General features: G+C 47.8%; 1 protein-coding gene across 2 annotated transcripts in view; it reads right to left on the minus strand.

The window, feature by feature from the left end:
- Window positions 1–21,372, minus strand: part of MMD2 (monocyte to macrophage differentiation associated 2) — a 34,946-nt gene extending 13,574 nt beyond the window's left edge. Inside the window, exons 1-2 of one of the 2 annotated variants that reach the window (XM_079954023.1) lie at window positions 21,188–21,277; window positions 19,148–19,306 (exon numbers count right to left, since the gene is read on the minus strand). Coding sequence is in view for 1 of the 2 variants with exons in the window: in XM_079954022.1 (XP_079810148.1) it covers window positions 21,188–21,234 (47 nt within the window). In the remaining variant the exon portion in view is untranslated. Of the gene's footprint in view, window positions 1–19,147; window positions 19,307–21,187 lie in introns of both variants that reach the window. The other variant, XM_079954022.1, reaches the window with a different exon arrangement.
- Between the last annotated feature and the right edge of the window lie 5,669 nt (window positions 21,373–27,041).

Raw genomic sequence — 27,041 nt, forward strand, 5'->3', positions numbered from 1 at the left:
CGCCAGCTCCCTCGGCCAATAAAGCGAGATGAGCACCGCAACCTCAGAGTCGTCCGTGACTGGACCTAATGGTCAAGGGTCCCTTTACCTTTATACGTACAAGGGTACCTTGGTTCTCAAGCGCCTTGGTACCCGAACAACCTGGAACCCGAACACTGCAAACCCGGAAGTAAGTGTTCCGGTTTGCAAACTTTTGTCAGAAGCTGAATGTGCTCTGTTTTGAGTGCCACACTTCTAATTTGAGTGTTACGCTGAGGTTTGTCTGTTTTTGCTATTTATTTTCCGTTTTTGTTTTTGTTTGATTGCATGACTGCAGCACATTGTTTATTGCTTTCATTTTATGGATCAGTGGTCTCGTTAGATAGCAAAATCCATGTTAAATTGTTGTTTTAGGGGTTGTTTTTAAAAGTCCAGAATGGATCAGTCCATTATGCATTACTTTCTATGAGAAAGCGTGCCTTAGCTCTGGAACGGATTAAGTTTGAGAACCAAGGTACCACTGTAATTCAAAACCAAATTATTACTATGTATATAATTTGGCTTTGAATTACAAACTGCATCCCTTACCCCTGTACATACGAGTGCCACTAAAACCTTCTCATTGCTTAGGGCCCCTAAGGTATTGTTTCAGCCCTGTAGACAGCACATTGGTTCACCAGCTCTTGTGCTTTCAAGCATTATATTATTATTATTATTATTATTATTATTATTATTATTATTATTATTATTACAAGAAGAAGAAAAATGAAACCCGTTCAGAGTGTGGAGAGAAACAAGGCCCTCTACTAATTGAGCTGATTTCAAAGCTGCACTAGCAGCAAGCAGCTGGACAGTTGGCAACCCTCCCCGACGTCAAAGATTGCTGAGAGATGGGCAAACATCTGAGATTAACATGGGAGGCTTGTTAAGGCGGCTGAAGGCTTCTCACAACCCTGTTCGCCCCCTTCTCTTCTCCTGCTTCCCCGAAAGAGAGGGAGAGAGAGAGATTTAAAAAGAATTACCTCGAGTTCCCAGCTTTCCGGGCTCAGAAACAAAGGGCTGCTTGTCCCTCAAAATCAAAGACAAGTCCAACACCAGCCTCCCGCATTCCCTTCCTTTGTGTGTGTGTTTGCTCGCAAGGATTCGGGAGGAAATATCTTGTGCCGAATGCCAGGCAGCCAGTGGGTGGGGGTATTTCCTCCCCTTTTCTAGCTGTTGCATTCAAGGGGTGATGAATGGTCCCCTGGCAAGACTCCATTGCTTAGGAGCGGGACACCTGCTCTGCATGCAGAAGGCCCCAGCTTCCATCCCCAATGCCATCTCCACTTAGAGAAAGGATCTGGCCTCGGGACCTGTCTCCTGAGACCCCAGAGAGCAGAGATGGGGAACCTCTGGTACCCAAAACTGCTGGACCACATGCTCCCAGCATCTTAAAAAGCAGAGACATCACCTTGCCAACAAAGGTCCGTATAGTTAAAGTCATGGTTTTCCCAGTAGTGATGTATGGAAGTGAGAACTGGACCATAAAGAAGGCTGATCACTGAAGAATTGATGCTTTTGAATTCTGGTGCTGGAGGAGACTCTTGAGAGTCCCATGGACTGCAAGAAGATCAAACCGATCCATTCTGAAGGAAATCAGCCCTGAGTGCTCACTGGAAGGCCGGATCCTGAAGCTGAGGCTCCAGTACTTTGGCCACCTCATGAGAAGAGAAGGCTCCCTGGAAAAGACCCTGATGTTGGGAAGGATGGAGGGCACAAGGAGAAGGGGATGACAGAGGACGAGATGGTGGGACAGTGTTCTCAAAGCTACGAACATGAGTTTGACCAAACTGCGGGAGGCAGTGGAAGACAGGAGGGCCTGGTGTGCTCTGGTCCAGGGGGTCACGAAGAGTCGGACACGATTAAACGACTAAACAACAACAACACATGCTCCCAGCATCCCTGTCCTGCCTGGAGCTGATGGGAACTGGTTTGCAGGACCACAGACCCTCCATCCCCATCAGTAAATGGGTCTGGGTGCCAATTGCTGGAAACCACAAGAGCGGCGAGTTGCTCTTGTGTTCGAATCCTGCTTGCACTTTTCCTGCAGGCGTCTAGCTGGCCTCTGTGAGAACAGGATGCTGGACTAGACGGGACACTGGCCTGATCCAGCAGTCTCTACTTACCGCTCCATAAGACACACTTTTTTCTTCCTAAAAAGTAAGGGGAAATGTCTGTGTGTCTTATGGAGCGAATGCGTGGTCCCTGGAGCCGAATTGCCCAAGAGAGAAAAGCAGATCATGCTTTTTCCTTTTTTTTTTTTTTTTTTTTGAAAGAGGGAAGTGGGTGTCGAAAGGAAGCAGCTGATTGGCAAGCAATCGGGGAGGGAGATAAGGGACGCTAGAGATAAAGGAGGCTACCTGTGAGGGGGGAGGTAAAAGCCCATGGATCCTCAGGATTTTTACATTGGGTCACCCCAAATTCACCATCAGATCACATAGCATGTCCATGGCTACAGTCTGCACCACAAAAATCACACATCTACTGTTTCGTTCAAAATTCTGCCCCCCTTGTTTTCCTCCTCTAAAAACTAGGTGCATCTTATAGTTAGGTGCGTCTTATGACACGAAAAATATGGTATGTTATTATGTTTCCTGTCTCAGTTTTATTCACGCAGGTGGCAGAATTCCACTGTTCCTTTCTGCAGAAAGAAGTTGGGCTACAGCAGCCAGTTTTACCTGCAGATTTTACCCTGTTTCGCCAGCAGAGCTCTACGACTGCTGTTATTTATTAAATTCATATACCGCCCTCGATCCATAGATCTCAGGGCGGTTCATACCATAAAAGCTACACTGGCTGCTCGACTTCCAGGATCAATTCAGAGTTCTCTAAATGGCCTGCGACCCAAAAATCTGGGATCCAGATGTGCCAGCCCAGCCAAGGGCGTGTGGATTTGCTGGATACCCACCTTTGAGGCAAGCGGGGGCCTCCTGGGGGTGAGGTTTTCTGTCCCAGCCTCCAGATTTTGGAATATTCTCCCCAGCCACTATTCATCAGGCTCCTCTGTTAAATAGGGCTTGCGTCCAACTAAACCATACTCAAGAGTAGACCCATTTAAATCATTACAAGGACAGTCCAGGTTGGAGGCATTAAATGGGTCTGGGTGCCAATAGCTGGAAACCGCAGGAGGAGAGAGTTGTCTTTGTGCTTGGATCCTGCTCTCTGGTTTCCTATGATGGGCATCTGGTTGGCCACTGTGAGAACAGGATGCTGGCCTGATCCTGCAGGCTCGTCTTTCAACGATGGTAAGAATGAATGCCAAAATGTATAAAATAAGTAATAAATGTTGGAAATGTAAAGAAAAAGAAGGATCTTTTTATCACGTGTGGTGGGAATGTAAGAAAGTGAAAAGCTTCTGGGAAATGATATATAACGAGATGAAAAAGATCTTGAAATATATATTTATTAAAAAAAACAGAAGCATTTTTACTTGGCATTGTAGGGGAGGATATTAATGGACAGGATAGTAAATTGTTTTCATATGCAACAATGGCAGCAAGAATATTATTGGCACAGAAATGGAAATGAGAAGAACTACCGACGAAAGAAGCAAGGCAGACGAAATTAATGGACTATGCAGAATTAGATAAGATGACAGGAAGGATTCGAAACCTGCGGGACCAGAGATTCTTAGAGGACTGGAGTAAATATATGAACTATTTGAAAAGCAATTGTAACAAACAGATTACACTAGTAGGACTGCAATAAGTTTTGTAAGGAGGATTATGCAAAATATTGCAAGGAAGACTACGAAGAGAATTATTAGTTAAGGACAATTAAAAGTAAAAGAGAAATTAAGAAATGTAAATTAAGTGATAAAGATTGAAAAATCTTCAGATGTGGTTGATGGAAGTGCAAAACAGTATATAAGATAAGAAAGTATGGTATATGATTTTTGGAAATTGTGTGTGTGTGTGTGTGTGTGTGTATGAGAATGCATGGCAGGAAGGCATTAATTTTACTGCATGCAGTGCACTTAAAGAAAATATTATGAAAATGATATGGAGATGGTATTTAACACCAGCAAAACTGGCTAAAATGTTCAAGACAAGAACCAATGCGTGTTGGGAATGTAAGGAAAGGGAGGGTATCTTCTACTACCACATGTGGTGGACTGCTAAAGAGGTAAAGGCTTTCTGGGAAATGATATATAATAAACTAAAGAAAATGTTTAAACATACTTCTGTTAAAAAACCAGAAGCCTTTCTATTGGGGATAGTGGGTGAAGAGACACCAAGGGAAAATAAAAGACTGTTTACGTATGCAACAACTGCGGCAAGAATTCTTTTAGCCCCAAAATGGAAACAAGAAGAAGTACCAACGAAAGATGAGGGGCAGATGAAGATGATGGACTTTGCAGAACTGGCAAAGCTGACGGTAAAAATCCGAAACCAGCACGATCAAGGGTTCCAAAAGGACTGGAATAAATTTATACAATATTTGAAATATTATTGCATCACTAGCAGGGTTGTCTGAAGACTTGTAATGAGAAATTTCCTACCTTTCTATATTTATTTAAATTTTGAGCCATTTTGTAATGAGTGTAATTAGAATTGGGAAACGTACAAAATGCAATGAGATAAAGGTGAATTTCGATAGCCCTGAGGCGGGAGGGAAAGAAGTCGATTGGCTCTAAAGAGCCAGGGCGGTAAAGTGGATGAGAATGATGATGAGAATGTATATAATTAAATGGAAAATAAATAAAAAGAATGAATGTATGGCAGGATTTGGGGCAAGGGCAGCAGCGGCAGTGACTCAGAACAGTGCAGAATCCTGATTTTAAGATTTTAAGAAGCAGTATGCCAATTTGGGGTGTGATTTTCATGCCTTTGGGATGAAAGGAATGCCAGCAAGAAGAAAAAAACAGCTAGGAAAATCAGGGTGGGGGTAATGCCAGAAGGAAGGGAAACAACAGCATGGATAGGCTCTGAGCATCTGTCGGTGGAAGGAGTTGTCAGGGAAACCAAGGACTGAGGAAGCTAAAACGAGGAAGGCTGTGCCACAGAAGGAAACTGGGAGGCACAACAAATTGATAGATGTTCAGTACCAGGCCTGCACTACCACTAAGAGAGCAACCTTTGGAGCAAGGGTCCCCAAACTAAGGTCTGCGGGCTGGATAAGGCCCGAGGGACTCGTTTATCCGGCCCACGGCACACCCTGCCACCTGCTGCCTGCTCTTACCGGCATTGCGCTGCGCGGCACTGTGCAGCACGGCTGTCCACTTCCGGATCAGAGGAGCACCGGAAAGAGAAGAGTTTGGATTTGATATCCCGCTTTATCACTACCCGGAGGAGTCTCAAAGTGGCTCACGGTCTCCTTTCCCTTCCTCCCCCACAACAAACACTCTGTGAGGTGAGTGGGGCTGAGAGACTTCAGAGAAGTGTGACTGGCCCAAGGTCACCCAGCAGCTGCATGTGGAGGAGCGGAGAGGCGAACCCGGTTCACCAGATTACGAGTCTACCGCTCTTAACCACTACACCACACTGACTCTATTTCACACTGGAAATAGCTTGTGTGCATGCACAAGTGTTGTGCACATGTGCAAGCGTTATTTCCGGTGCACATCCGGGTTGGAGGAGGCCCATGCACACGCGCACAAGCTATTTCCAGTGCCCCTCCGACCCGGAAGAGCGCCGGAAATAGCATGTGCGCACGCATATGGGCACGCACTCTCTGGCCCGCTGCGTGTTCGGTGCTGAAGACACTGGCCTGAGGCGCGGTAAGTTTGCTGACCCCTGCTTTGGAGCCTACTTTCCAGCGTTGATGCTCAGTGGTAGATATCCATGCGGAAGGTCCCTCCTTCCATCTCTGACTGGCAATGTCCTCTCTCTAAGACCCTGTCAGTGCAGACAACTGACAGCTAGACGGACCGGGGGACTCAGTATAAATCCATTCCCTGAGCTCCTTTCCAAATGCTGAGGCTCATCCCTGCTGCGACGTGTGTTCGTCGTGGTGAGCAAAGGCAAGGGTGCCTCTGAGGGTGTGCAGAGAACCTTCCCTTCACTGCTGAGTCACTGGGGACCAGAGACCAGGGATAGCTTTCACGCTGTCCTGTTCTCTTTGTAATCTCCATTGGCTTCCGTCTGTCTCGGGAGACGATGGAGTCAAACGGTTGGAGAGCCACAGCGCCAGCTGTGGCTGTAGAAACCAATAAGGGAAACAAAATTTTATATATAAATTTTCTCTAATGTGTTTTTTAAAATATGAAAAGAGCCTGCTGGATAAGACCAAGTCTCGTCTGCCGTCTTGACCAGATGCCCCCATGGGAAACCTACAAGCAGGGGTTTGATTAAACACTTGTGTCAGGGAACTGCCATCAGAGCCAGAGGGAGAGGGAGGGCTCCAGAGGGATTCTGGAGAGCGTACCAGGAGGGAGAGAAGCAGCCCATCTTCTGGGGAAGGAAATCAGCGTAACACTAGTGGAGAAGGGGGGCAGATGGGGGAATCGGCAAGGTGGCTCCATGACTCCTCGCCGGAGACCAGCGGGGAGAGTAAGGGTCCTCCGCTGCCCACACCCTCCCTGCGCAGAAGGCTTCCGCGCAGGGAGAGTAGGAGGCGACTAGGCGTCAAAGAGCTTCTTTGCTGGAAGAAGTTCAAGAAACGCCCACTGACGGATTCTGCCAGCGATTGAGACAGCCACGGGCGAGTGGTTGTCCGGACAGAAAGGGTTCACCCAGGGAACTCAGCCAAGCGTGGCGCCGATTTACGCACAAGCAACCCCTAGAACCATTACAACTTGCAAGTTAGAAAATAAGTTGACAGGTCGAGAAATAATAATATGGAATGTAATTGAGTGCAAGATGTAATTATGAAAGAAAATTTGGTATAAAAATAGCAAGAATTTAAGTGTATTGAGGTATAAGATCATAAAACAAGACAAAAATTAAGCAGAAGTAATAAATGTTTGAAGAACCAGAAGGGGAAGTTGAGGGAAGTCATGGGGAGGGTTTTTTTTTTCTTTTCTTTTTTGTTTATATGGCAAATTGTGTTATTTGGTTGAATATTAAATTGTAAAAATCCAATAAAATTTGTTTTTTAAAAAAAAGGAAAGGAAAGGAATGCTCTGTCCCATGAGAGCAGGGCCCTGCAGGATTTAACCTCCTTCCCTTGGGCCTGTAAGACAGAGGTATTCCGCTTGGCCTTTAATTAGAATTCAGCCTGATCTTTTATTTCCCTTCTCTTCCCTCCCCCTCCCCCTCCCCTTTTATGAAGATCACCTGCTCTGAGACCCCACAGCTAATTCTCCCCTGGCCTCCTCGCTGGCCCAAGTAGGACCAGTTCAGCCAGCTAGCCCTGGGGATTATCTAATGCTTATTTCCCCTAAATTGATTTCTGAATTTTGAATTTTATTGTAGTTCATGTTTTTATACTGTATTTTATGCTGCTTTTACAATTAAGTATTTTAAATTTGTTGTTAGCCTCCCTGAGCCTGATTTTTGAACCGGGAAGTGCGGGGTATAAATTAAAACTTACTATCATTATTATTATTAACCAACATAAATCAATGCAGTAGAGAAATAATAGAATCACAGAATTGTAGAGTCGGAAGGGACACCCCAGGGTCATCTAGTCCAACCCCCTACAATGCAGGAATCACAGCTAAAGCATCCACAACAAGTGCCCACCCAACCTCCGCTTAAAAACCTGCAAGGAAGGAGAGTTCACCGCCTTTCGAGGAGGTCTGTTGCAATGTCAGGCAGCTCTTCCATCGAAACGTTCTTCCTAACATTTATAAGGAATCTCCTTTCTTGCCATGTGAAGCCCTGGGTTCGAGTCCTACCCTCCAGAGCAGGAGAAAACAAATCTGCTCCATGCAGCTAAAAAAGCCAATGCAATTCTGGGCTGCATCAATAGGAGTATAGCATCTAGATCAAGGGAAGTAATAGTGCCACTGTATTCTGCTCTGGTCAGACCTCACCTGGAGTACTGTGTCCAGTTCTGGGCACCACAGTTCAAGAAGGACACTGACAAACTGGAACGTGTCCAGAGGAGGGCAACCAAAATGGTCAAAGGCCTGGAAACGACGCCTTATGAGGAACGGCTAAGGGAGCTGGGCATGTTTAGCCTGGAGAAGAGGAGGTTAAGGGGTGATATGATAGCCATGTTCAAATATATAAAAGGAGGGAGGAGGGAGAAAGGCTGTTTTCTGCTGCTCCAGAGAAGCGGACACGGAGCAATGGTTCCAAACTACAAGAAAGAAGATTCCACCTAAACATTAGGAAGAACTTCCTGACAGTAAGAGCTGTTTGACAGTGGAATTTGCTGCCAAGGAGTGTGGTGGAGTCTCCTTCTTTGGAGGTCTTTAAGCAGAGGCTTGACAACCATATGTCAGGAGTGCTCTGATGGTGTTTCCTGCTTGGCAGGGGGTTGGACTCGATGGCCCTTGTGGTCTCTTCCAACTCTATGATTCTATGATTCCCTGTAGGAGCCCTTCAGATATCCGAAGAGGGCTCTCATATCACCTCTCTGCCTCCTCTTTTCCAGGTTGAACGCACCCCAACAATCGACAAAACGGAAAGGATTTCCAGCACCGAGGAGGAAGAGGGATGGGTGGAAATAATCCCGTCTCTGCCAAAACACCTACGCATGTGCTCAAGCGCGCATGTCATGTCCCCTGTTTTTGAACAACCAAATGCATCTCCTACGCACCCATATGGAGCACCAGGTGTTGAAAGGGCAGCTCCGCACAGATTCTGGCTTGCATGGGACTCCCTCGCCCCTCCGGAAGAAACACAATCTTTAAAATAAAGAACAACAAGACAGTCGCCTCTGCTAAAGGGAGGTTCACTCGCAGGACAGACAACTGCAGGAAGGTTCGTTCCATCTTCCCCGGACTGTGGTTGCCAGTTCATATGGCCCACAAGGCCTTTACGATTCCTGAAAAGGGGAGCTCAGGTAGAAGAGGCACGTGGTATGGCTAGGTTTTACCCCTACTCCCCAGGAGGGGCTGGGCTTGTGGGATGTGATACATATGTCACAGACAAATACAACATTCCTTGTTTTCCTAGAGTGGACATGCAAGGGGATGTTTGGTCCACGCAGTCGAAAACTTCCTGTTTCCTCCTGGACTGGAGCAGCCTTCCTCTTGCATGTGACCAGAGGTGGGCGTGACCTTACCTGTCCAGGTAACAAAAGTGCAAGGCACGCAGCCCTCCTCCCTTCTTCTCCATCTTCCTTTCATCGTGTGAACTGCAGTGACTGCCAGTCTGCAGTCACTCCAATTAACCCCTATATGGGGTAGACCCACATGTATATATCTTTGTAACTAAGTCTGCCATCAGGGATCCAACTGTGAACTGATGATGTGAGTAAACTACTTTTATATACTTTACACAAGACTGTGGCGCGTTTATTCTTTTAAGAGGGAAAGAAAGGATCTTACCAGGAATCTATATTGAGAAGCTTACACAAGCCTGCAACCAGCTACCCGCTGTGCATTCAAAGGGGAATGTTAAAACTGCTAAGTTATAGAGCTTGCTAGCACAAGTTAGGAAGGATATTAATAAACAGTATATCCTCTCCTGCCTCCCTGAACATTCCCACACATATAATTGAATCTCCTTCTTTCAGTCAAAGAGAACAGGGCCTTTTTAGTGGTGGCTTCCCGTTTGTGGAATGCTATCCCCGGAGAGGCTCACCTGGCACCATCGCTGCATGTCCTCTTTAACCAGGAAGGATAAGAATGCAAGAGGAGCCTCCTGGATCAGGGCATTCGCCCATCTTGTCCAGCATCCTGTTCTCACTGTGGCCAACCAAATGCCCCAGCGCGAAACCAGCAAGCAAGATTTGAGCACGAGAGCAACTCTCCCGTCCTGAGGTTTCCAGCAACTGGGATTCCGAAAAATCGCTGCCTCTCACTGTGGAAGCCGAGCAGAGCCATTCTGGCTAGCAGCCCTCAATAGCTCTCTCCTCCTCCATGAATTTGTCCAATCCTCTTTTCAAACCATCCAAGTTGGTGGCCATCTCTGGTCTCCTGCAACAGGGAGTTCCAAAGTTCAGCTATGTGGAAGATGGGCTTTCTTTTCCATATCCTGAATCTTACAACATTCAACTTCATTGGATATCCACGATAACCTTTCTCCATGCCATGTCTAATTTTATAGTAGTACGACATGCAACACGTTGGCGACTAATATACACACAATAATTACCAAAATAATTATCCATTCTTTATCAGTCTTCTGAGAAAAATACAAAACCTTGTGCAAAGCCACATAAACTTGTGAACTACCCAGTCTAAGATGAACTTATAATGTCTGATTTCAATAGATGTTTCAAATGTTTAATTCAGTCTTTTGTTTTCTTTATCGTCATGAAGATACCAACAAAAGGTAAGTTTGGTGTTGTTCACAATACCGAGAGATGCAAGTGAAGTTGCCTAATTTTATAAGCTCCTGTCATGGCACAGTTTGCGCACCCCTCAAAGAACACACCTTTGCTCTCCAGTGAAACACCCGTTTAGAAGCTGCCTCGATGCCAAAGTAACAGACTACAACACAAACCCCGAATGTCTCCTTGAGGGCAGAGAAGTTATCCAAATGACCAAACACCCACACTTTGAGTGACCTTGCAGAAAGCACAGCCACTGGCTGGAATTTTGTTTTGTGCAGGTCCCTTTCTTTTCAAAAAGAAGAGGTAGAGGAAGCAATCCTGCTTAACTGGTTAATAGGAGTCAGCTTAAAGTTCAAAGTCGGTTTCTAGTTCCAAAATCCTGAAAGCAATGAGAAAGTTGATCAAATAATAATAACAATACAGTGGTACCTCGGGTTACATACGCTTCAGGTTACAGACTCTGCTAACCCAGATATAGTGCTTCAGGTTGAGAACTTTGCTTCAGGATGAGAACAGAAATTGTGTGCCGGCAGCACAGCAGCAGCAGGAGGCCCCATTAGCTAAAGTGGTGCTTCAGGTTAAGAACAGTTTCAGGTTAAGAACAGGCCTCCAGAATGAATTAAGTACTTAACCCGAGGTACCACTGTAAACCCCAATTCTGCTGCAAGGGAGATCTGAGCAGAGCTGTGCCGACGAGTCCACCCTCCCGTGACCCACTTACACTCAACAAGTGTTAAAGTGGCAAAGAAGTGTAATTCATACTCGGCTGGGCATCCTTGGGTCATGCAAAACAAATGTAACCCAAGGTGGCAAAGACCAGGAGGAGGAAACAAGCGGAAAAACGGCTGGTGAGAGGCAGTAAGATAATCCCCGGACGGGAACCTGATCACTTCATGCCGGTCGCATAACTGACACTGCCTGCCATTTACGTCACAGCTGAATTTGGGACCACGGTCCAGGAGGTAAATCCATAATCCCCCGTCAGAGAGGAATGTGGCAAACTTCACGGTTACAAACGTGGGAGCTTCAAGGCAGCTGAGCTGAGGCTGTTGGCCTCTTAAGTGCATGTTGGGGGGGGGGGGCTGCATTCTTGCTGGCTTTGTCACCAACCCCCCCCCCCTTACCACTTCCACTCCCTAGTCAACCCCCTGCTATTGGGGCCAGTCCACCCATGAGCAGGGCCTGGTTTACGTATAAGCTAAACAAGCTCTAGCTTAGGGCCCCACTCTCTTGGGGGCCCCAAAAAAATTAAAAGGGGGGGAAAAGCTGGATGTACATTTCCAAAATATAAGATAAAAATACAAATAAAATAAAACCTACGTACAGCAACAGTGTTTTGTGTTGTGCAGGCTCCTATGATGTAAGTCATGCCTCCTCCCCCCCCCCCCCCCGCTAGCCTGCTCCCTCAAACGGGACCACCTCTCCTGGTATGTCCCACGGAGGACCTTACGGTCTTCAAACAAAAACATCTTGGAGCTCCTGGGCCACAGGGAGGTCAGGCTGTCCTCATCCAGAGCCAGGGCCTTTTCAGCCGTGGCCCCGATCTGGTGGAACGCTCTGTCACAAGAGACCAGGGCCCTGCGGGACTTGACATCTTTCCGCAGGGCCTGCAAGACAGAGCTGTTCCGCCAGGCCTTTGGCCACAGCACAGCCTGACCCCCTCTCTCCTTCTGTAATACTCATAGAACTCTAGCCCAATGGTTGCCATTAATTTGACTCTGAATTGATTTTAGAATGAATTGATTTTATAATGCATTTCAATTAATTGATTGTGATTTTATGTAAACTGTGTTACTTTTACTGTTGTTAGCCGCTCTGAGCCCAGCTTCGGCTGGAGAGGGCGGGATATAAATAAAATTTTATTATTATTATTAACATCACTGGTTTGCTCCTTTCTATATAGAGGACACCTACACTCTGCATGGACTTATTGCATGGCCACATGTGCAAATGGATTTAGATACCTATTAGGTCCATAAATTACCATATAGCATGTATTCAACACAAAAAACAGCGACAGTTTGTTGTTGGCAAAGGACAGCTGGACATATAAAGGGCCCCATTACCTTCAGTAGCTTAAGGCCTCATCAAACCTAAATCTGGCCCTGCCCATGAGACATAGTGAGGCAGTTGCCTCAGGTGGCAGTCTGGGGACAGCTGAAAGGGGTGGCCTCCTTTGCTTGTCCTCCTCGTCTTCCTCCTCCTCCTCCTCCTCCTCCTCCCTGGCCTCTTTCCCCCTCACTGCTTTCAGTGCTCCTCTGGGCTGTCTCCAGTCGCCTCCATCGGTGGTGAGGGAAGTGTAGCAGAAATGGCGGGGGGGGGGGGGACACCATTAACTGTTTTCCCTCAAGCAGCAAAATTTCCTGGCCCATCCCTGCCTCCCATCGGACCTCACCTTACAGCTCACCCAAATCACACCCCCTGCTCCCCTCTGCATATCACCTGTGTCTCATCAATGCAACTGTTTCGGCCTCAGCTGCAGAGGGTGAGGAGAAGGGATGGAGCAGCAGAAGGGCAGGATAGATGCTGGTGAGCTGGCTTGTCCTGTCCTGGCTGTTTCTCCGCAGCTCACCTGGGCTGCCCTCCCCCTAGACTGCTCACCTAGGCTGCCCACTTGCTTGTTCACTTTCCTGGCTGCCTGCCTGGGTCACCCACCTACTCACCTGCTCTTCTGGGGCCCCTGCCCTGCCTGCCTTCTGCCCCATCTCCATCTCCCTCCTCATCGCCCTGCACTGCTGCTGCTCTTGCTGTGGTTTGCAGCAGCCCCTGTTGGCAGCAATGTGAATTGCAGTGTGATGACATCCTTACATTATTATTATATAGTAAGATCTCTACCGTATTTTGTTCTCCAGTTTGTTTGAAAGTCGCACACAGCCAAACTGAATGTCAAAATAGAGGCAGTTACATTTGACACTCGTTCTTTATTATCACCTATGAGAATATTGCAAATTTTGGCAGGCCTTCATGCCTTTTGCTGCAAAAGCGCGAGGTGTGTACAGAAGATCGGTGAGGAAGACCTACACCACCCTAAGTTTGACTGCTGCTACCCAGAGGTGTGGTGCTCCAATCACACACCGTGGCACCATCATTTTAGTCCTGGGAGGCCCGTACACAGCCTGGCACCACTTCAGCTTTCTCACTCTAGCGGCATTCGCCTGGTGACCTCGTTATAATCCACTTGGCTGCACCTTCACAGTAGGCATAGAACGAGTCTAGAGAATTGAGTCCAGAGGCTCACAGGAAACCTGGTCGGGTCAAGCTTTCAGGTCACTCATAGCAATGCCAGCCAAGAATAACCTGACCCCGTTTAACCCCAAAGCTCCCTCTGCCTTAATCAGGAGATAAGCTTCGTCAGAGGCCACCAAGTTACATGATCTGGACAAAGAGACGCTTTTACTTGTTCCCCAACTGCCCCCATTTCCCAGGGACAGACAGACGCATTTCCTGCTCCCTCTCCCTGGAAAGCAGAGCTGCACTTTCCAAGTTGCAAGTAATCGCAATTCCATTTTATGCTGCCCTAGTCAGCTCTTGTGGGTCCAGTTCCGGACAGTGGATTTTGAGAAGGAGGTAGATGAAGGGGAACAGACTCAAGAAGTGAAAACAAATCATAAAAAGAGCCTGCTGGATCAAGTCAACAGTCCATCTAATCCAGCATCCTCTTATGGCCAAACAGATGCCCTAGTGGGAAATGAGCAAGCAGGGCTCGAGTTCAAGAGCACTGTCTCACCTCCCTCAGTCTCCAGCAACTGGTTGCTGAGGTATATCCTGAACTGCTGCTAATATATTGTATCTATATATAGATTAATATTGAATAGAATGTTAACCAGCCCAAGGCCCGGTTGAAGAACCTCCCTGGAGAGAGTGTTCCACAAATGGGGAGCCACTGCAGAAAAGGCCCTGTTCTCGTGTTGCCACTCTCCGGACCTCCTGCGGAGGACACACACGAAGAAGGGCCTCAGATGGTATCACAGAGTCAGCATATGGGGAGAGACAGCCCTTGAGGTGTGTGGCCTTGAGCCATTTAAGGCTTTGAACTGGGCCCAGAAACTGATTGGCAGCCAGTGCAGTTGGACCAGGATGGATGTAAACCATCTTGCCTCAGTTAGCAACCTGGCTGCCAAATTCTGCACCAGCTGAACCGTCTTCAGAAGCAGACCCACATGTGTTGCAGTAATCTAACCTAGAGGTTAGCAGGACATAGACAACAGAAGTAAAACTATTTATCTCTGTCCAGAGAGGGGTGCAGCTGGGCCATCAGCCCAAGCTGATGGAATGCACTGTGCACCTCCGAGGCCACCTGTGCCTCAGGCGGCAGCATAAAGGTACCCCCAAGCTATGTACCCACTCCTTCAGAGGTAACCAGGGAACCAGAGGTTACAGGGAACCAGGCAGAGGGCCTTCTCGGTGGTGGTGCCCGCCCTGTGGAACGCCCTCCCATCAGGTGTTAAAGAGATAAACAAAACAGGACACACACACCCCCCCCCCCAGTTAAAAAGGTCATAAAGTAAGGTAAAGGGACCCCTGACCGTTAGGTCCAGTCACGGACGACTCTAGGGTTGCGCACTCGTCTCACATTTGTCCGCAGTTTGTCCACAGACAGCTTCTGGGTCATGTGGTCAGCATGACTAAGCCGCTTCTGGTGAACCAGAGCAGCGCATGGAAACGCCGTTTACCTTCCCACCGGAGTGGTACCTATTTATCTATTTGTAAGATGAAGTGCTTTCGAACTGCTAGGTTGACAGGAGCAGGGACCAAACAATGGGAGCAAACCCCATTGTGGGGATTCGAACCGCCGACCTTCTGATCAGCAAGCCCAAGAAGCTCGGTGGTTTAGACCACAGCACCACCCGCTTTATCACTACCCTAAGGAGTCTCAAAGCGGCTAACAATCTCCTTTCCCTTCCTCCCCGACAACAAACACTTTGTGAGTAAGGCTGAGACACTTCAGAGAAGTGTGACTAGCCCAAGGTCACCCAGCAGCTGCATGTGGAGGAGTGGAGACGCGAACCCAGTTCACCAGATTACGAGTCCACCGCTCTTAACCACTACACCACACTGGCTCTGTGTTTGTGTGTGTGTGTGTGTGTGCGTGTGTGTGTGTGTGTGTGAGAGAGAGAGAGAGAGAGAGAGAGAGAGAGAGAGAGAGAGGCAAATCTCTGATTGCAAACTACTTCACTGGCTCCCCCATAATACGCACATGCATTTCCTCCCCCAGCAATCACTTGAATACAGAGTCTTTTCCAGGCCAGGAAGTGCAGTGTAAAATGGGAATGTGACTACTTGCAACTCGGAAACTGCACTTCAAGGCTGGGAGGAACCAGCTAAATATTTCTTCCACTCCTGAAAGGGGATTACCCAGATACCAGGGCAGCTGCCAAGGTTCATATTTCAGCACCTGTTCAGCTGCCCTCTTCAAGCAACAGAGGAGCGGCAAGGATGGTTGCCAGACCTTTGGGCCTGACCCAAAGTCTCCAAGTTTGCCTGACCCCTTACAGGGAGGGCTCGAATCTCTGGGTGGGCAAGAGTGCCTTCCATCATCATCAGATAATTAAGAAGACTGTGCATGCAGCTTGCAAACTCCAGTCCAGCAGGATCTGGCTGCAAATTATAGCATAGGAGCTCGGGGTGGGGGTACCAGCCCTGCCCTGCTCCCAATTAACTTCCGTCTCCAGGACACATCCCTGTGAGATCAGGGTCTGCCCCTAGGTCTCAGGTTTGGGCCCTGAAGTCTCAGAGTCTGGGATGATCGTGACCTGGCAGCCCTGGCTGCAAGAGGCTGGAAAAGGAGCAGTGACGTTTTCCCACTCCTGCTGGGAGCAAACATGTCAGTGACTCCACCTGCAGCTCACCAGCCTTCAATGACAGAGAGGAAATGGGAACCAACTGGCTTCAGTCTTCTGAAACAGAGCTCTCGGCATCAGTCAGATGCTGGAAACAACGTCTGTGGTTCCCGGTCCCACCTTGTCGTTTCCTGTTCTCCATTTGGACCTTTGGCTTCATGATCATTGGATTCCCTGACCGCCTGACTACGTAGATTGCTGTTTGCCTGATCCTCAGAGCAGACTTGACTTCGGATACGGACTCTGCCAAGCCTGTCTCAGAGACTGTCATCTTCTGCTTGTTTGGCCTCACACTCCACCGAGCTCTGAACACTGTTGCTCAACAATGGGACTCCGACAAAACTGGGCAACTGGCCAGGAAAGAGCAGGCAAATGGGCACTGCTGACCATGGCAAAGATGGAGGGTGGGGGCCACCTTGCCTCAGCTCTGGAGCAGCCACTAGGATGACCAGTGCCTGAGGACTAGGGCAGGGTGGTTAGCTTGCAGTTGCCTCATAATGATATATTTTTTTAAAAAAACATTATTCCATTGCAGAGGGTTGGACTAGATGGCCCTTGGGGTCCCTTCCAACACACACACACACACACACACACACACACACACACACACACACACACACATTCTCTCTCTCTCTCACACACAATTTTTATTTCTTTTTCATTTAATATTATGCATTCACATCATCATTATTCACTTTACCGCCCTGACTTCCTTCCCTCCCGCCTCATAGCTTTTGAAATTAACCTTTATATCATTGCAAGTTATACATTTTCCAACTATAATCACACTCATTTCAGAATGGCTCGAAATTTAAAGAAATATAGAAAGATAGAAAATTTCTCATTACAAGTCTTCAGACAACCCTGCTAGCGATGTTAATTGCTTACAATAATCTTTCAAATATCGCATGAACTCTTAATGATTCTGTAAGTTCATGCAAAGTTACTTGCCGCAAGTCGTATGATGAAACAACTTCCAAGGGGTGTGTGGAAGACACCCCACCCCACAGGGAACCACCAGGGGGCTGCCTGGATAATCAGTCACATTTCTGGCTATTGAATCACAGTTCGCCAGCTGCAAAGCACCGTAGAGAAAATGCAATTTAGCACCATGAGGTTCTCCCTGGAACAGTGGCGTAGCGTGGGTTGTCAGCACCCGGGGCAAGGCAAGTAAATTGCACCCCCTAACCCGTGGATTTGCGCCCCCTAACCCTAACCCCCAGATGTTGTGCCCGGTGCGGCCGGCCCCCCCTGCACCCCCCACGCTACGCCACTGCCCTGGAAGCAGCCTGTGCTCAGAAAAGGGAGATTTGGGGATTGAGCTAAACAAGTGGAAATGAAGAATCCTGGATCTTTTGTGGGGTGGGTGCAAGATTTCTGAGATCTGGGCTTCTGGGATCTAGTTTGTTTTTCACCAGAAGTCTTGACATCCAGCAACCGGAGTGCCAAACTTTAAATTATGTAATTCTGAGCCCAGGAATTTGTTGCAATGAATACCAGGACCAAACAGAGCTCAGAGTCCTTTCACATGTAAGATCACACCTGGTGAAGCCCTGCCCTGCAGGTTTCTTCATTTCAGCCATATACTTGCAAGGGAGGGTGGGTATGTCATTGTTTGAAAACTGAGTCAGAAATCTGCGTGGGTCTATCTTGGCTGCCTCAAATCACTTTCTGTTCAACTGCGGTGCAGGAGTCCAGGAAGTGCAACAACTTCCTGCTCCATGAAAGCTACACTTACTTAACCGAAATTCTCTTTTCTCCTACGTGAGACCAAAACCTGCTGGATCAGCCCAAAGGACCCTTCTGTTTCCCAAGGCAGGGTGGTATCAGCAGAGCATCTCTTCTTTTCAGGGGTGGAGAGCAGTGGCGTAGCGTGGGGGGTGCAGGGGGGGCCGGCCGCATGGGGTGCAACATCTGGGGGTTAGGATTAGGGGGCGCAAATCCACGGGTTAGGGGGCGCAAATTACTTGCCTTGCCCCGGGTGCTGACAACCCACACTACGCCACTGGTGGAGAGGGCAGTTTGCCGAGTGGGGCTTGTGGCCACCCTCCCAGCTTCTGTCCACAGTTTCTAAGCCACGCGAGACATCTCTGCTAGCCACAGAGATTGTGTCACATCTGCACACCCAAATCCCCAGCAGAGCAATCTGGCAGACATGCCCCACTGTGCCCCTGAAGGACCAGGTGCGCAGCCTGGGAGTCATTTTGGACTCACAGCTGTCCATGGAGGCGCAGGTCAATTCTGTGTCCAGGGCAGCTGTCTACCAGCTCCATCTGGTATGCAGGATGAGACCCTCCCTGCGGGCTGTCTTCCCAGAGTGATGCATGCTCTAGTTATCTCCCGCTTGGACTACTGCAATGCGCTCTACGTGGGGCTACCTTTGAAGGTGACCCAGAAACTTCAATTAATCCAGAATGCGGCAGCTAGACTGGTGACTGGGAGTGGCCGCCGGAACCACATTACACTGGTCCTGAGAGATCTGCATTGGCTCCCAATACGTTTCCGAGCACAATTCAAAGTGTTGCTGCTGACCTTTAAAGCCCTAAATGGCCTCAGTCCAGTATACCTGAAGGAGTGTCTCCACCCGCATCGTTCTGCCTGGACACTGAGGTCCAGCACCGAGGGCCTTCTCGGTAGTGGCGCCCGCCCTGTGGAATGCCCTCCCAGCAGATGTCAAGGCAATAAACAACTATTTTACTTTTAAAAGACCACTGAAGGCGACCCTGTTTAGGGAAGTTTTTAATGTCTGATGCTGTATTGTTTTTAATGTTCAGTTGGAAGCCACCCAGAGTGGCTGGGGAAACGCAGCCAGATGGGCGGGGTAAAAATAATATATTATTATTATTATTATTATTATTATTATTATTATTATTATTATAGCATTCAGCCTCACCAGTCACACAAATGATGGCTACTATGAGCCCAAGTGTTTCCCCCAACGAACATGCAAACAGCACCTACAGGATCCGGCCAACGGCCCATCTACTGCAGCATCACTGGAGGTTTCTATGGAGGTTTCTATGGATGGTCTTGGATGCTTTAGTTGAGATTCCTGCACGGCGGGGGGTGGGCTAGATGACTCGCGGGATCCCTTCCAACTCTACGATTTTATGAACCTGTAGCCAATCAGATGGCCCAGTGAGAAACCCACAAGCAGGAGCTGAGATCAACAGCCCTCTCCCCACCTGTGGTTTTCCCCAGCTGGTATTTGAAAACATTGCTGCTTCCAGGGTGTAGCCATAGCTAGCAGACATTGATAGCTTTACCCTCCTTCATGTCTAACCCTCTTTTAAATCTATCCTAGTTCATCACTGCTTCCTGCAGCAAGGAGTTCCAAAGTTTAACACTGTGCTGCATGAAAAGGGGCTTTCTTTGAATGCCTACGAGTTCCAGTGTTATATGGGGGGGGGCTTTTCTCTATCCATTTTCTCCATGTTAGGCAAAAATTTTTTTAATAAACTTTCATTATGCCACTTCTGACTCACCTCTACAGATGTACATGGAGGATGAAGCAGGCTTTTTCTCTGTCGCTCCAGAGGACAGGCCTAGAGCCGAGAGGCAGAAATCGATGGGAAACAGATTTTAGCTAAACACCGGGGGGGTGGGGGGCACTTGCGAATGGCAAGTACTGTTTAGGGAAGCCCTGTTTAGGGAAGTTTTTAATGTTTCATGTTTTATCACTTTATTATTATTATTATTATTACAGTGGTACCTTGGGTTACAGATGCTTCAGGTTACAGACTCCGCTAACCCAGAAATAGTACCTCGGGTTAAGAACTTTGCTTCAGCATGAGAACAAAAATCCGGCAGCGGGAGGCCCCATTAGCTAAAGTGGTACCTCAGGTTAAGAACAGTTTCAGGTTAACAACGGACCTCCAGAATGAATTAAGTTTTTAACCTGAGGTACCACTGTATTAATATTCTGTTCGGAGCCGCCCAGAATGGCTGGGGAAACCCAGCCAGATGGGCGGGGTATAAATATTATATTATTATTATTATTATTATTATTATTATTATTATTATTACTACTACTACTACTGTTTGATGGTGGAAGGGCCTTGCCTTGGGAGGTGATCAGCTCTCCTTTGCTGGCAGCTTTTAAGGAGATGTTGGATGCCGTGCCTAGCAACACTCCCCGTTACAGATAGGTAGCCGTGTTGGTCTGCCATAGTCAAAGCAAAATAAAAAAAATCCTTCCAGTAGCACCTTAAAGACCAACTAAGTTAGTTCTTGGTATGAGCTTTCGTGTGCATGCACACTTCTTCAGATACCTTCTTCTTCAGATAGCAACACTCCCCGTTACAGAACTATTAAAAGTTGCAGAAGCGCTGCAACCCCCAAACACACACACTTAGCCAGAGCCAGAGCTGCGGGGGCGGGGGAGGCTAGCTGGGTTTTTTGCCCCCGTGAAGCCTCTAGAGGGGCACTGCTGAGGCTCCCAGCCTGTGTGTGTATGTATGCGAATACAGGTGGAGGGTATGTCAAACTGGGTCTTTGACCAGGTTGAAATAAAGCCTAGTTTCACCCCTGACTTAGCATCATCTAGTCCCCCTACCAGGCAGCTCTATCCAAGCCCTTCTCTCAGCTCACCTGTGTCATCAAGGACATATGCTAGCCTACCTTGCAAGGCTGTTCTGAAGAAAACAACTCCATCAATATAACCCGACGTTCCTCTAATGCTCTCTAAGGCAGCCATCCTAAGAACATCTACCAGGAGGTCTTGCTGGGTTTATGTATTGTTTCATGCACTATCATTGTAAACCGCTGTGGTTGTTTTGGGGTTTAAAAATAAATAAAAAGCGGCATATATATATTTTTTATTATTAATAATAAAACATAAGAAATTGAGAAGAGGGTGACTTACTTCTGAGCAAAGATTCTTGGGATTGCAAGAAAGAGAGACCTCACCGAGAAGTCAAAGCTAAGACCGCATTTCTCCCTTACAGGGGAGCCAGCGCCTTGCACCTAGCAGGGCTTACTCCCGAGGAGACGTTTACCTGGCGTATCTGGTCTTCTGGAAATCCAGGAGGCTGGACACAAACATCTTTTTAATTCCATCAGAATCCAGCTTGGGCGATGTTGGAAGAAGAGGAGGAGGAGGAGGAGGAGGAGGACGGCCCAGGGCAGGAGTGGTGGAGGAGGCGATAGGGAGAGACCCCCGTCCTCGGATCCTCGGTGTCCCGCGAGGGGGTCCCGGGTGGTCCCAGCCACGAAGAGGCAGCCTCCCTCCGGAGCAGGCAGCCCAAGGAACTTCATCCGCTCCTCTGCCTGAGCTGGTCGGGAGCAAAAAATGAATGCCCCCCACAAATGAAATCTCACTTCTTCGCGTCTCCCAAAGCCAGGCAGGCGATAATGATTTTCAGAGGGGGTTTAATTTTTTATAATTAAAAAAAGAGGAGGAATGGGGGCAGAAATCCTGGCCATTCTGGGTCCCTCTCTCCTGCAGCCCTGTTGCGCAGGGGGGAGAAGCAGCCGGCAGGCACCCCGTCTGGAGAGGCTCAGGAGCTAAAGAGCGCATCCAACAGGCAGAGTTGGAGCGAGGAGGAGGCGAGCGAAGGAGCCGCGCGCTGAGTCGTGATCGCGAAATAACAAGATGATTAGCGCTCTGGAGGAGGGAAGAGAGGGAGGAGGAGGAGGAGGAGGAGGAGGAGGAGGAGAGAGGGAGGAAGGATAGATGGATAGATGGATGGATGGAGGGGAGATGGAGGGGAGGGAGGGAAGGAGGGAAGGAGGGAAGGAAGGAAGGAGGGACCCCCGGGGCTCCAAGTGGCCGGAGGAACCGGTCCCCAAGCCGCCTGTTGGATCCCAATCGGCATGAGCAAGGGAGCTATAAATAAAGGCAGCCCCGGTGGTATAGTGCGCGCCCGCGGATCAAATAGCAGCGGATTTGGATTAATAAGGGCAGAGCCGAACTGCGCGCGCTGGCAGCTCGTCCGACTGTACAGCTGAAAGCGCAGGGCTTTGCCCCGCCTCGCCAAGAATCCTGGAAACCATGGTTTGTTAAGGGTGTTGGAAGTTCTAGTTTGGGGGGAGCGGGTCCTTACTCCCAATATCCTTAACAAGCCACAGTTCCCAGGATTCTCTGGGGATCCTCCCCCCCAGAACTACAACTCCCAGCATCTCCAACAAACTGCACTACCCAGGATTCTCCAGAGAGAAGCTGTGTTGTTGTTGTTGTTGTTGAGTCGTTTAGTCGTGTCCGCCTCTTCGTGACCCCATGGACCAGAGCACGCCAGGCACTCCTGTCTTCCACTGCCTCCCGCAGTTTGGTCAAACTCATGCTGGTCACTTCGAGAACACTGTCCCACCATCTCGTCCTCTGTCGTCCTCTTCTCCTTGTGCCCTCCATCTTTCCCAACATCAGGGTCTTCTCCAGGGAGTCTTCTCTTCTCATGAGGTGGCCAAAGTCTTGGAGCCTCAGCTTCACGATCTGTCCTTCCAGGGAGCACTCAGGGCTGATTTCCTTCAGAATGGAGAGGTTTGATCTTCTTGCAGTCCATGGGATTCTCAAGAGTATCCTCCAGCACCAGAATTCAAAAGCATCAATTCTTTGGCGATCAGCTTTCTTTGCGGTCCAGCTCTCACTTCCATACATCACTACTGGGAAAACCATAGCTTGAACTATACGGGCCTTTGGCAAGGTGATGTCTCTGCTTTGGTGTGCCTTAAATGTAGAGTGAGTGTCTGCTTTTAAAGCACACGGTCCCCCCCCAAAAAAAAATAATAATCTTGGAAACTGTGGCTTGTTGGGCATGTTGGGAGTTGTAGTTCTGTGGAAGCAGCCTACAGTCCCTAACTCACTGGGGGGTTGAGACGCATCAGCTACCCTCACCTGTCAAAACCAACCCAAATTGTTTATCTGGGTGTGGCAGCTGTCACATGCTGACAGCTTCTAGGAGCCACAGGTGAGAGCTGAGCGCAGGTTGGGGACCAAAGGCGGACAGACTACCCCAGGAGGAGCATGATGTGCCCCCCACCAGAGGTGGCACCCCTCTTTCTGAACGCCAGTGGCTGGAAGCCATAGCAGGTGAGAGTTGCTCTCGTGCTCAAATTTTGCATGCTGGTTTCCCACAAGCAACTGTTCGTATATATATATTAAAATATATATATATTAACTTTATCAGGGTTAGCCCTGATAAAGTTCGGGAATGGATCTTTGAAAAAGACGCCTCTTTGGACTCCACCAAGATAAAAAACTCTGGGTTTTCCTACTGCTTCCCATGAGTAAAAGCAGTTAAAATCTGTGCCAACTACTTGGTGGAGATCACTGATCCCACCCTTCGGAGAGCTTTCACCATGGCACGGTTTCAAACATTGCCAACTGCTTATCTGACCGGTAGATACACAAAAACCCCAGTTGAACATTGTTTATGTCCTTGCCTTATGAAAATTAAAGAGGATCTTACACATTATTTCCTCTATTGCCCCATTTACTCGGGCTTTAGAGACGCATTGCTGCAAATTATACCCATCTCTATAACCAGTCCTGAAGATAGAGTAAAATTTTTGTTAGTTGATGCAAACCCACGCATTACCCATGTGGTAGCGGTCTTTGTTATGAAGGCCATGAAAGCCAGGGAAAGATTTATGAACGACAATGTAAAGACCCCTTCATCGTCTGTTTAACTCGCTGTTCATTTTCCCTCCTTCTCTACTTTGCGGGAAGAAGGTTTTGTTGGCATAGTATGTAATGAATTTTAATATTTTTAACTACTGATTTTAGTGTTGATTTTTGTGCACAGGCATGGTCCTCACAATAAACGGATTTGATTTGATTTATATATATTAACAATTTAAATGTAACAAATTATCAAAGCAAATCATCTTCATTATTTCCCCCCATTATTCCCCCCTTCCACCTCCTCCACAAACCCTCCCTCCCTCCCCCCTCTAAGACTTCCTTCAGCTCCTCTCTTTGATTTCTCAACCTATATTAATTTCTGCATATTGTAAAATTGTACACATCCTTATATTATCTGCCTACTATGTTAACCCTCAACAAATTTGTGTATGTTTATTCAAAACCTGCCAAGGAGTCCAGTTCATTTTGTTGTCTTTTAAAAATAATTTGTAAAAGGCTCCCGGTCTTCTTTCAAGTCACAGTTGTCCTTGTCTTGCAATTTGCATGTCAGTTTAGCCAGTTCTGCATAGTTCATCAATTTCTCTTGCCACTGTTCTTTCGTCGGGGTTTCCTCATTCTTCCATCCTTGTGCAATCAAGACTCTCGCCGCTGCCCACAAGCAACTGTGAGAACAGGATGCTGGACTAGATGGGCCATGGGCCTGATCCGGCGGGACCTTCTTGTGTTCTTACGGAGTGGATCATTTTGGCCTAATGATCTGGGCTGTCCAACAGGGGACCACAGACTGCTTTGGGAGATGGCAACGGTCAGACCTCACCTGGAGTACTGTGTCCAGTTCTGGGCACCACAGTTCAAGAAGGACACGGACAAACTGGAATGTGTCCAGAGGAGGGCAACCAAAATGGTCAAAGGCCTGGAACCGATGCCTTATGAGGAACGGCTAAGGGAGCTGGGCATGTTTAGCCTGGAGAAGAGGAGGTTAAGGGGTGATATGATAGCCATGTTCAAATATATAAAAGGATGTCACATAGAGGAGGGAGAAAGGTTGTTTTCTGCTGCTCCAGAGAAGCGGACACGGAGCAATGGATCCAAACTACAAGAAAGAAGATTCCACCTAAACATTAGGAAGAACTTCCTGACAGTAAGAGCTGTTTGACAGTGGAATTTGCTGCCAAGGAGTGTGGTGGAGTCTCCTCCTTTGGAGGTCTTTAAGCAGAGGCTTGACAACCATATGTCAGGAGTGCTCTGATGGTGTTTCCTGCTTGGCAGGGGGTTGGACTCGATGGCCCTGGTGGTCTCTTCCAACTCTATGATTCTATGATTCTATATGGAAGTAGAAGCTGGATAGCTGTCTCTCAGGGGTGGAGGAGTTGAAGGCCTCTTCGCAACTCTCTGAAATTCTGGCTGTTCTGGATTTGGCATGGCTTTCACTGATGTGGACAATGCATCAGAAAGCCTTAAAAGGCTTGTGCAGCATGCATTGATTGTTTATTTACCATCGTCAAACGTGCATCTTTTAAATGTTATTAGTATTAGAGCGGCTGGGGCAACCCAGCCAGGTTGGTGGGGTATAAATAATAAAATTATTACTGCTATTACTAGTAGTAGTAGTAGTAGTAGTAGTTGTACATTTACCGTATTTTTTGCTGCATAAGACGCACCAGACCACAAGACGCACCTAGTTTTTGGAGGAGGAAAACAAGGAAAAAAATATTCTGAATCCCAGAAGCCAGAACAGCAAGAGGGATCGCTGCGCAGCGATCCCTCTTGCTGTCCTGGCTTTTGGGGTAGCTGCACAGCCTGCATTCGCTCCATAAGATGCACACACATTCCCCTTACTTTTTAGGAGGGGAAAAAGTGCGTCTTATAGAGCAAAAAATACGGTATATACTGTCTTTCCTCCAAGGGAACATGGGGCCTAGTGTATGGTTACCAGGCATCCCCGTTTCCCGGGGATCGTCCCCAGATTCACAAATCTGTCCCCGGACAAAATCCGTCCCCAGAATGTCCCCAGATTTCATTTAATGTCCCCGGATTTATATTTTAAGTGTTGTAGATTTATCAGTAGGGAATGGGGGGACTTCCGGGTTGGCGCCATCGCCGAATGGCGGACTCCCTCCGAGCTCCGGAGGGAGCCTGCTCGGCAGGGGCTGCGTCCTACCGCGTTGGCGTCGCGGGGACCCTCAAAAACCATGGGCGCTGAAACCCATGGGCATGGTGACTCGGCGGGCACCGTTTGCGCCCCCCCCAGCCTGCGAAGGAGCCTTTTTAAAGGCTGCGGAGCGGGTGCCGGGGGGGTGGTGCTATGAGTCCTCCGCTTCCCCTGCCGAGCGAAGCCGCATGCCATTTGGCGGAGAGCGCTGACTTCTTCAATTGAAAATTCGGATTAAAAGAACAACCCGTGAGTAATTGGAAACTGGACTTAAAAAAGGAAAAAACTTTAAATTTTAAATTAGGAGCGAGCGGGGGAGGTGCAAAAAGGAAGTCAGCCTCCCCCCTGTTGTAGAGGATTTAAAGCAAAGGATTTAACAACTAAGATCAAGTGCTACCTAAGTTTGATAAAGCTATTAATTTCACAATGGAAAGCTATAAGATTGGGCTGGAGGAGAAAAGTAGATGTGAGCTAAAATGCAACCCCCCCCCCCAGGACCGGGAGCGATCCGCGAGAGCACCGGGAGAGGAGAAACAGAGGCTTTGACAGCTGTCAAAGGAGCTGTCAAAGCTGAAGAGTAAAAAGAGAACTTTGTTAGGAGGACTTTGCCGGTTACATTTGTTACAAATTAGATACAAATTGTTTAAAATAAGGAATAACAAGTTACTTTGACTGTTGGGTGGATCTGGAAGGAAACTGAGTAACTATAACCCCCCTAGAGGGGCTATGGGACACTACAAGTATTGTTGCCATGGAATTTGAACTGGATTTTTTATCTCCTGGGAAACTGCAGAAATGGAATACTATTTTGTCTACAGAGGTCTCTACACTAAAGGAGACAATAGACTTATCTACTGAAGAATGGAAGGGACTTGACGTAAAGTTTTGTTCCTGAATAACAAAGCCTCTGTAGGAGATTTTAGAAGCTTTTGGAATTGGAACATTTTTGCAGGAGAGCAGGAAATGAAACTAGAGAAAAATGAGGAGAGAGAACAACAAGAACAACATGAACAATAAGAATCGGACAAAAAAAAATATCACTTTTTTGAGATAGAATTTCTTCCAAGACTGGACGCTTGAAACCAAAGATGATTAAAAAGATGGCAAAGACCATTTA

The sequence above is a fragment of the Podarcis cretensis genome, assembly GCF_951804945.1.
Source record: "Podarcis cretensis genome assembly, chromosome: 14".
NCBI classification, from domain to species: domain Eukaryota; kingdom Metazoa; phylum Chordata; class Lepidosauria; order Squamata; family Lacertidae; genus Podarcis; species Podarcis cretensis.